Raw genomic sequence first — 11,110 nt, 5'->3', positions numbered from 1 at the left:
TGGTATAATAATTCAGGATTCAGATTTCATATTGTTAGTGATACGCAGTCTTTCACTTTCTCCTCTTTATCCCTGTCGCCATTCACACAGCATACATTCGGAGAGTCAGACTCAACGCTCGACAGGGAGAGGGGAAAGTGATCAGGAAGGAAGGAGTGAACAAAACCCTCCAAAGTTCTCCCACCACAACCCCGAAAAACTCCTGACTACGCAGAAATGCAAAGGTCACAAATTGGACGATAGCCTGGATCTGAAAAGGTCTGTCTCGGGGAGGCTCACTATGGAGTCCTTCTTGGGTAACACAGAGTCAGGCAGGCTCGGCCCCAGGCCCATGCCCGCTCCTACCCCCATCCCTGCCCCGAACCCGGCCCCGAACCCAGCCACAGTGCCGGGGAGGGCCGGCAGTGGGAAGGCCCCCACAGACATCTGGTGGGGCAACACCATCCTATGAGTCATCGAGCTCCGGAGCCCCAGGGGGCCCGTGGGGGTCTGAGGGGGGCCGATCGAAGTGGAGGACACCCGGGTGGACTGGGGCGGGCTGGGGGCCACAGGCTGAGCCCCGTCTTGGGGCAGCGAGGGCTGGGAGGCGGAGAGTGCCCGCGCGTCCTGCCCCAGGCTGCCCATGTGTAGAGAGCGGGTGCTCTTAAAGGAGTTGTGTCGGTGCGTGGGGCTGGGGACGTGCTGCTGCTGCTGCTGGACCAGGGAGAGCTGGGAGCCCGAGGAGGGCCCCCCCAGGGTGCTGGAGCCGTACTGGAATGTCCTCCCCCCCATGGCCAAGGGGCTCTGGATGGGGGGGCTGGAGAGGGCCGAGGCAAAGGCCCCGGCGTGGAGCTGGGGCTGCATGGTCTGCTGGGGGGGTAGGACCGGGGGTGGGGGTAGAGACGGGGGCGGGGGGGAGGACGCAGGGCTGGAGAGGCAGGGCTGCATCACCTGGAAGTGTCGCGACATTCTGGGGGACTGCAGGGCTCCACTGCTCCCGCTCCCCATCCCGCTCCCCGTCCCCATCCCCACCAGAGGCCCCGCCATGGGGGGACAGAAGCTCATGGCCACGGCCTGCTGGAGGGTGGCGATGGCCGAGGTCTGGGGCTGCTGGCCCTGGCCGGGAGGGCCGAAGATGCTCCCGCCGCCGTGCGAGGGCGGGCTGGTCATGGACATGGCGCGGGGCCTCTCCTTCTCCAGGTCGACCTGCTGCACCATCTCGCGGTCGTACTTCACGATCTCCTGGATCATCTCGTTCTCCCGGTTGTTGAAGACGCCCGAGTTGAGGTCGTGCTGCACCTTGTGCATCAGGACGGAGTTCTTCTTCCCTGTAGGATCAACAGAGGAGGAGGAGGATGAATGGATGAATGAATGAATGAATGGTCTTTATTGTCATTACAGTTTTTCCCAATTGCTAAAACACAAAAGCCAATTCTCTACCAAATGACCAGTCTCTAAACACATTTATTAAAACTAGCCCCCATTTGCCAAAACCATAAACACATTTCACATGAAGACACAATTCACAAAACACAATCCTCCTTTTCTCATAAATCTAAACACATTTTGTCTTGCTAAAACACAAGTTGCAAAAAACTCAGCTCAAATTCTCAAAATTAAAGCTCATGTGATGCAAAATGCTTGCCACAGTCAGCAAAATTTGAACACAATGAACACACCTGGCTTCCTTCATTAAACATAACGACTCAAAATGTAAGACACTTGTTGCAAATGATTGTGGTGTGTGTGTGTGTGTGTGTGTGTGTGTGTGTGTGGTATAGTTCCATAAATAAATAAAAAAACGTCACACCCTGGACATTGTTTGACCCCTGTTTGACCCCTCTAACCCTGAAAACTAGGGTTAGGATTAGGGGTAGGCATGGGCGTCAGCAGCTTTTTGAATGTGGGGGGCCACTTATTTTTCGGGGGGTCTGGGGGTCCTCCCCCCGAAATTTTTTAAATAGTAGATTCAATTTCCTGCATTCTGGTGCATTTTACACCCAAAATAATCTCGCTCTTTCTTTGTTTTTCCTTGGAGCTGGCATGGTCTGCAATTACTGACTACTATTATGTTTTGGTTTAACTCACAGAGGCCTGACACTGACACGTGGCACTTTTTAGGTACTTTATTAAATATGAAGATTCAAAAAGAATCAAAGAGTGAATTAGAAAAGAATGAGGTAACTTTGAGTCAACAAATTGAATAAAAAGTTATGAGGAAACATAAAATATGTACCTAGGCTACTCAGAGCCTATTACAATCAAACTTAGCCCTCTTCAGTGCATTGCAGAACATACAACTATAACAAACAAACAAAATCAAAGAGTGAATTAGAGCTGTCTCCACTGCCCCTGCCTGCTGCCCCTGCCTCTGACTCACTCTCACTCTCAACCACCTATATCAGGAGAAATGGGGATGCATTGAGCACTTGTTCATATTGTTTTTCTCTAATAGAACATTTGACATAGAAATACAATCATCAATACAAAAAATACAATCACAAGCATTTTAGAAATAGAAAAATAAATGGAACAGGTGTTTTCTTCTTATTTTTTAACCCTAGCTCAAGCAATCAGATGCAAAATTGATTCTTTGGGTGGGTGCAATGGCCAAATTAAATAGTGCAAATGCTCAGGGCAATGAACACGAGCAGGAGATGCAATAATGACAGGACAGGTAAGCACTGTGAGGTGTTTGTCGCCATTCTGTGCTTTTGATGACATTTCGCCTGTGTCTGTTCTGCATTTAAACATGTCTAACCGCACTAGTAATGCCTAACAAAACTGCTAGTGCCATATAGCTGATCTAGCTCGTATTTGGTTGCTAGTAGGCTATGCTAATTCTATTGCTAATACAGAGAATGTCTCATAAGGTGCTAACATTCTTATCAGAAAAGCTGGCTGTGTTTGACCTTGGGAGAACGCAATGTTGCTGTTTGGCCACTCACGGGAAAACTTGGATGACTTTGACTTACTTTTCTCTTCTTAGAAAAAAAAAATCCTTATATCCATCTTGGTGGATGATCTAAATATCGTCTTGCCTCAGTCTGAATGTTTTGAATCTGCGTGCGTGTCTGATGCTGCGTGCCGTTAAAAACAGAAGTAAAACGCGGAGTGGATTTCTGGATATGGGCAATCCCCTACTCATAAAGTGGAACGGATTTGATTGTGAAGCAATGAAAATAACGCTGACCAGTCATGCAACATATTTTTGATGGCAAATGTGGGGGGGTCCAAACGACCTTGTTTCAAAGGTGGGGGGGACACGTCCCCCCCCAAATATATGGTGGTGACGCCCATGGGGGTAGGGTTAAGGTTAGGGTTAGGATTAGGATTAGGGTTAGACATGCCAGCATGTGAATGAATGAATGAATGGTCTTTATTGTCATTACTGTAATACAGTACAGGTACCGTACAACAAACTTTTGGAGGGGGGGCTCCCCTGGTGCTTGTAAAAAAGACTAAAAACAAGAGGGCCAAGGGTAAAATAAAAAAGGGAAAAGAGCTGATTTACATAAATAAAGGCTATGTACACTATCTACTATACTATACTACTATACTATACAATAAAACACTGTGCTGTACTCTATGCTATGCTATAAATATCCTAACTTTTCCTATATCTGAACCTTATGTACACAAGGGTTGTCATATTGCACATAGTATTTGTTGCACATTCATTTAAAGTGTCGCAGTTAGCAGGTTTAGAATGTTCACAGTTGTATTTCAATATTGCACTTGTGTTTACAATCTAGTAGCTGCCATCAAATTGTCTAGATTGTCCAGGGCCTAGAACCTAGGTCTTTGCTGTGTTCAGGGCCTGAATGGCCCTGGGGTAGAAGCTGAGCTTCAGTCTGTTTGTCCGTGCGAACATGGTCCTGAACCGCCTGCCTGAGCGCAGCCGAACAAAGTGTTCGTTCCCAGGGTGGGATGGGTCCCTGGAGATCTTGGATCCTGTTGTTCTCCCCTTGTGTAAATCGTCGCATCACAATCAATACTTCAGACGGAGAAAATAAACAGCCCACATGCACACAACGAATATTTCGGATTAATGCCCCTAGCCTAGGATGATATCCTCCTTCCTCTCCTGGCTGTGGGGTCTCAAACCTGCTGGCATAGCAGAAGAGAGGAGAGAGGAGAGACAGCTGGAGAGAGCTAACCTGATCAGGAAAGGCATGTTGCATTAATATCCTCTTACTGTCTCCCTATCTGGAGGTTGTTGGTAATTGAATTCACAGTCTGTAATCTTGCACTACAGGGACGGAGCGCTCCCGTCTGAGTGTGTGTGTGTGTGTGTGTGTGTGTGTGTGTGTGTGTGTGCGTGTGTGTGTGTGTGTGTGTGTGTGTGTGTGGTCCATGCACAAGCCCCTGTGTATCATCTAATGTTCTTTAACCTTACAGACCCATCACTCACACACACACACACACACACACACACACACACACTCACACACACACACACACACACACACACACACACACACTCCGCACATTACACACCCTGATCCCCTGGGATAGGGATGGGCGGCCTGTGTTTTTGCAGAGTCACCTCAGTGCAGACGTGAGGGGGAGAGTGTCTGTGGTGAGACATGACTGTGTGTATGTGTGCGTGTTTGTGTGCATGTGTGTGTGCGTGTGTGTGTGTGTGCATGTGCATGTGTGTGTGCGTGTTTGTGTGTGTGTGTGTGTGTGTGTGCGTGTGTGTGTGCGTGTGTGCATGTGTGTGTGTGTGTTGGTGAGGGGGGGGGAGAGAAACCAATTTGCTGCAAAAATTGGCTCCTTCACGGGGCTCATGCAGGCAGAGTCCCGGGTCCATCTTCCTCATCTCCCCAGCTTTCAAAACATTTCCAATTCAACCCCCCCCCAACAAAAACAAAAAAACTCCCCAGATAATTACCTCCTCACCTTCTCATGTTTTGGAGTTGCATCTTTCCTCTCTGTATTTCAAGTGTTCAGGGGGGGGGTTCCTAAGTCACCTGTCTCTATCGGACGTTTCAAAACAATCAAAACGACACCCTTGTGAAACATCAAGCTACATTTGTTCCTAGCTGAGGCATGAAATTGTCTTTGGGATTGGGAGGGTGTTGGACATCAACACTCAATATGACTGACACACTCATTTGGTCGTCCCTCTCTCATTCAAGTTTCATGTCTTGCGTTAGCGTGGTGGAGATCTTTGTAACCTCTCCTGTCCATAGGTTCATTTCCTTTCAATTCTTTATGGCTTCATCTTTTCTTTTTCTTTTTCTTACTTTTAAAAAAATAAACATAGACAAAGCGTGAGTTTAGAATGATAAGGTTCTATCTCCGTTTAGAATTATAAGGTTCTATCTCCGTTTCGGGGAGTTCAGAGATATTGAGCGTCAAAGTTTTTACATTCCATTATGTTTTGTGAGATGGAACCTTTGTATTTTATGAATTACTAACTCCAAAATGTCAACATTTTAAAAATAACACCACACAGGCATTAATAAACACCTAATGGATCAGATTATGTAAAAAACTCAATTTTGACAAAAATGGAGATAGAACCTTATAATTCTAACGTCACAAAATGTAGATAAACAATTAGGGGTCCAGTTGACAGCTGATGGGGGGCCGCTGTCTGTGTGTCTGATGTGTGTTGAGCTCCATAGTGTCCCTACAGTCCCTACAGTCAGCGCAAAGCCGAGTCTCCTCTCTTCCTGAATAACAAGTACACTATGACATCATCTCAAGTGGTCAGAGCAGCACTCGTGGCGAATTGAGGAGACGGACCAGAGCATCGGGCCCTTACAGAGAGTAAACTATGAGACAAATGGAAAATGGAATATGTAAACACGATGAAAAAAACGATGAAAAAAAACACGCAGATGTCACCCCCTTTGAATTTCTGTTTAGATTCGGAATTCCTTCGCTAGCTTTATAATGTCTGCCGCTTGTTAGATTAGTCGTTTACAGTACTGTGTGATCCTTTGATCCAGATTCCCTCTGACATCACCAAGCCAAACTAGCGAATAGCTAAACAACCCAGACAAATTAAAACAGAACATTTTATCCGTGTCCCTGTGATTCTTTCGGTGTCAAGAGACCGGGTGTTACAATACGTGTTGACAAAGACGCCGCGATCTTCTGAAATGTGTGAGGTGAACAGGGCTCACATGGCGTGTGGAATCTGGCTGCTATGACAACAGCTAGCGGGTGGCAGATGCAGGGCTTTTGTCAACATGTGAAGTGATCACGTGATCACAGTACTGTAGTATGATACATTACCAGGCTGACCTTGGAGGCAGAGGCGGAGAATGGGGGGGGGCGGGGGGGGGGGGGGGACTGAGGGAGGGGGACATTTAGTAAATGATATATTTATACTTGGCTAACCAGGTGCTTTTTCAAAAGGCGGACAACGCCGGAGCAATATTGGAGGTAGGAAAACAGCAACAGAACAAAACAACTCCCCCACACGGGCGATCACAGACACAGCTGTTTAGACTGGGCTGCTTGCTGATGCCGAGCAATTCTTTGAACAAATGAGCTATGGGATCGTGGAGGTGCAGTTACTGTAAACCAAAGGAGAGTGTAGTCAGCCATTTTGGCATCATTATCGCTGGGAGTTGATAGGAAGAAAATAGATCAAATTCCATGAACGTCAAATTAACATGAAAAAAAGAGATGTTTTCCATAGCTCTGCCTCCACCACCCTCCATCGATAGCACCTTGTTAAGCTTAGCTTTGAGGTCATATGAACACTGATAGAATGGATAGAATGTTCAAATAGGTTTGGTTTCGCTAGTTACTTCTATGAATGACGAAACGTAACCGAAGCTAATCTTTCGGGGGCCTGCGGCGGTTCAGTCTTACCTATCCTGTCCAGCCTGTCGATGGCAACGGTCTCGAAGGCCCTCCTCATCATGGGGTACTCCTCGATCACCTCGTTGAAGTTGTCCACGGAGAGAGAGTAGAGGCGGCAGTAGGTGTCCGCTCGCACGCTGGCCGTCCTTCTGCCTTGGGTCAGCAGACAGATCTCTGAGAGACAGAGATAGACACACAGACAGACAGACACACAGACGGACAGACAGACAGACAGACAGACAGACAGAACAAACAAGTTCAATAAACATGAGCCATCCATGAAAAAGGTCACTTTTCTTTTAGACCTTTTTAGGTCACACTTTGTGTATTTGTATTATTCTTTAGAACAGCATTACACATATTTGAATTAAAAACGGATTACAAATTCAAACTGCTTATTTGATATAGTACCGTAAGCATATAGTTACACGTGTTTGATACCATTCCTCATTCCATTCCATGTCTTACAATGTGCCTGTTCTCCGATTTCTACCTCCACCAGCCTCAACTGATATATACCGTAAGTGTATATAGACAGTCTGACAGTTTGACATTGCGGTTGAGTGTTCCGTCCACACACACACAGAGGAAACCGACAGTTGAAAGCAGTGACAGCTTAGTGAAGGGAGCCCAGCTCTACGCTAGGAGAGACATCCAGGCAAGGTTCATTACATTCAGGTGTTACCCTTCTCAGGGCACAGGGCTGACTGTTGTCTTGACAACCATATGCTCCTCTACTCCCTGCCTTCCTCTCCCCCCCCCCCCCCCCCCCCCCCCCACTTTCTGGAGAAGGAGAAGGGTGTCCTCTGGCTCTCTCTCCGTAAAAACGATTGAATAAATAGATAAATAAATACACTGGGAATGTCATTTCTTGTGTGCATGGGGTCACTGCGCTGGACATTCAGTACAGTCTACATGTTAACCCCTCCGACACTAGGCTATGTAAGAGCAGCCCCTGGGGGGAGCGGGGTGGAGAAGGGAATTAACAAGAAACGCAGTCGAGTAAAAGATCAGATTCCGCTGGACGCCGGCGTGCCGTTAAAGAGCAATAAAGGCTGTTCCATTCATGATTCCATTTACATAATAACCTCTTCATTAAAGCACACTGACAAACACACTGCCAGCCACAGCTACTCACACACACACACACAGACACACACACACACACACACACACATACACAGACACACGCACACACACACACACACACACACATAAACACCCCTCCACCCCCCCCAAACACACATCAAAGCTCCTTATTCTCTGGCTATTAAAGCATGACCTTGACTGTCGCGGCGGCTCGACGGCACGGTGGCCCTGTTTCCTGCCTATCTGATAGGGGATTTACATTTCCTCAGAAGATTAATGAGCTCTCTCTCCACAGCTCCAACCACTCCAGAGGGGAGAGCAGAGGCTGCTGGGAGAAGAGGAGTGGGACCCAGGGCTCACTCCTGTATAACCCCTCGAAACAAACCCACTGAACACTGAATACAGCTACATGTATAAGCCATGTTGGGGAAAAGACTTTGAGCCTGTGCCAATCTTTAATCCATCTTCCTTCTCTTCTTCTTGTGTGATCATGTGTTACCTAGTCGGCCCTTGTCTGTTATTGGATACCCCCTAATTCTATTAGAACAACAGGACCCCGGCGTATCTTGAGTAGTATTGTTTGGTACGGCTTAGCATATCAATAGTGTCATTATATTACTGTAATTGTATTACCTGTCAGTCATTACTTCTACATAAAGATCTGATTACACTGTGAGAAGAATGAGTTGATATGGAGAAGGGGGTGACATCTGCGAGTCCTCTGTCACTGTATCTGTACTATCTAGCCTGCTGGGAGGTAAACACCCTAGCCGTCGGTGCATCGAGCATTCGGATCACAGTACAGAACCTCTTGTCCTCTGTGCCGCGTAAGTAAAGGTTGGCATGCCGGTGTCGTAACGGGGGTCGGCTTTAAACGTCATTGGTTGACTTTACAAATTGCTCTGTCGTTGCTGTTGTGCTCGGGCTAATTAGGTGTTATTAATGGTCCGTATGTGCTCTCTATCGCGGACAGTACTCCAGCACCCCTGGACACTGCTGCTGCTGCTGATGCAGACACATTCACCACAACCACTGAACTCTGCGCTTCTGCAACGCTGGCGGATTTGTAAAAACGGCCCCCAGGCCATGGTGCCCGAAGACTCCTGAAAAATGACTCTTCTTTGCGGATCAACAGCAGTCGTAGCTACTGCTACCATGTTCCCAAACAGGCACTAGGGAGGACGGCCTCGGAAAAAAGTGGGACAAAACTGGCTGCGGGGCAAGACGTGCAGGAAGTCAACCTCAAATGTCAGAGTGGCGTTTTAGCATCTTTTATTTATTATCTTGCTGCAACCGTTTTTTTTAATGCTAAGATGATATAGTCTGTGACTTTGCAGGGGTAGGTTCTCGCCACGACATTTAGAGAGGGTGGAGAACGCAAGAAAAAAACATGTTCGTTATTTCACGCGACATTGTTAGACTATTAATCTATTAATCCCCCCCCCCAGGCACCATAAGTCTCCCAACTCAGGATGAAAAGGTTCGTACACCGAACACCACACGTTTACAGAACTTCCGTATCCTCCTTTTGCATCATTGTCTCCCATAATCAGGACCAGGGACAATGAGAATAGAATACAATGACATCAACAGAACTATTCCCCAGAAGATTACAACCGTTCTGCTTCAATGCGCATGTGTGAACGGCTTGACACTTGACTCTTGACCAGGGTTGCCAGATGGGGCTACTTAGGCTGTAAATTGTCAATCCCATCTGGCAACCCTGCTCTTGACGTCATTGCATCAACACCAGCTCCGTTTAACATAACCACACTGATCCACTCAGTCGGATATTTTTTTATTTCTTCACTTTTTTATCCGTTTAGTGAAATCTCCGTTTATGTGAGTGAAAACGCCGTGTTCGTATGGTTGAGAGGCCCAGTTGTACCAAAAAATGTGCTTTAAAAAAATATCCATATACGTGTAGTCCAGGCCTACAAAAGGTTCCCACCCAACAGCAGGCATAGAGAACCATGGTACTGTGTGGGGGGTTGTGTGTTGGGGGTTGTGTGGGGGGGTTGTGTGATGGTACTGTGTGGGGGGTGGTGTGTTGGGGGTTGTGTTGGGGGTTGTGTGTTGTTGACCGTACCTCCAAAGTAGGACCCGTCCATGAGCTTCATTCCCATGGTTCCCTTGGTGAGCACGCTGACCACGCCGTGCTGGATGAAGTACATCTTCTTGCCGATGGTTCCCTCCCTGATGATGTAATCACCCGGCTGGAACACCTCGAAGCGCAGCTTGGTCAACATGGCCGTCACGAAGTTGGGGTCGGCGTTGGCGAACAGCGGCATGGACGCCACCAGCTTACGGCAGTTGAAGTTGACGACTTCCTGAGAGGAGAGAGAGAAAACATACGATCACTGGCGGACTCAGGGGGGGGGCAGGGGGGGCGACCGCCCCTCCTGGTGCCCCCACGGTTGGAAAACGTCAGTCTTAAGTGCCCTTTTGAGTGGCGAAAATGCCCTTTTGAGTGGCGAAAATGAGAGGACGTGCCCTATTGGTGCCCCTCCAATGGTCTAAACTTGACCATGTGCACTGATGGGGTCCCATGTTGTGCAGTAGGTGCCCTTTTTTTCTTTTCGCCCCTGCCCTTCAAACAGCCTGAGTCCACCACTGCATACGATTATTCATTAGACGGTATTAACTCGATACAGAAATGATACAACAACAATAATGATCATAATTAAAGCTGCGAGCAGCGATTAACTTGGTATAAGCCTCATGCCCAGGTCACAGGATCAATCGGCTGTCTGAGAACGGTCAAGGGACAGCCTCGGCGATGTGACATTGACGATGATAATATTGTATATAATGTCTAGTAGGCCTAGTTAGTTAATGAGAGCCTATTGCTATACTGCTCTGATAAATTTGCTTGTATACAATGTTATTTTTATTTATTTTTAGAGAACGGTATCTTATGACATCTGGCCACAGGGACAAGAGTTGAAAAGTAGCCATTTGGCTAACACTGACTCATTTACCAACTGGCTTATTAATGTGTACTGTCCCTTGTCAACAAATACATAAATAAATAAATGAAGTCATTGCCTAACATTCTGAAAGTTGATCCTACTAAAAAAAAGTAGGCAGAGAAATGTACTTACAAACTTTACATTTGCCATTTTTATGGGCAAATCACACCAAAAAACTAGGACGAGAAACACAACCACAAGCTTTGTATTCCGGTCACAGTCGGCTGCCCTGTCAGTGTTTG

General features: G+C 47.2%; 1 protein-coding gene across 1 annotated transcript in view; it reads right to left on the bottom strand.

Moving 5' to 3' along the window:
* Nucleotides 1-225: 225 nt before the first annotated feature.
* The window catches only part of hcn2b (hyperpolarization activated cyclic nucleotide-gated potassium channel 2b), a gene marked incomplete at both ends in the record, with an annotated part of 52,570 nt that continues 41,685 nt past the window's right edge, over nucleotides 226-11,110 (bottom strand). The window contains 3 exons of the mRNA XM_080537110.1: nucleotides 226-1,307; nucleotides 6,817-6,981; nucleotides 9,986-10,226. Of these exons, the coding sequence (XP_080393236.1) occupies nucleotides 226-1,307; nucleotides 6,817-6,981; nucleotides 9,986-10,226 (1,488 nt within the window). The remainder of the gene's footprint in view (nucleotides 1,308-6,816; nucleotides 6,982-9,985; nucleotides 10,227-11,110) is intronic.

This window comes from Nansenia antarctica (genome assembly GCF_963989245.1).
Source record: "Nansenia antarctica genome assembly, chromosome: 7".
Taxonomy (NCBI): domain Eukaryota; kingdom Metazoa; phylum Chordata; class Actinopteri; order Argentiniformes; family Microstomatidae; genus Nansenia; species Nansenia antarctica.
The sequence above is the reverse complement of the archived record's forward strand: the minus strand, read 5'-3'. Positions and strand labels throughout refer to the sequence as shown.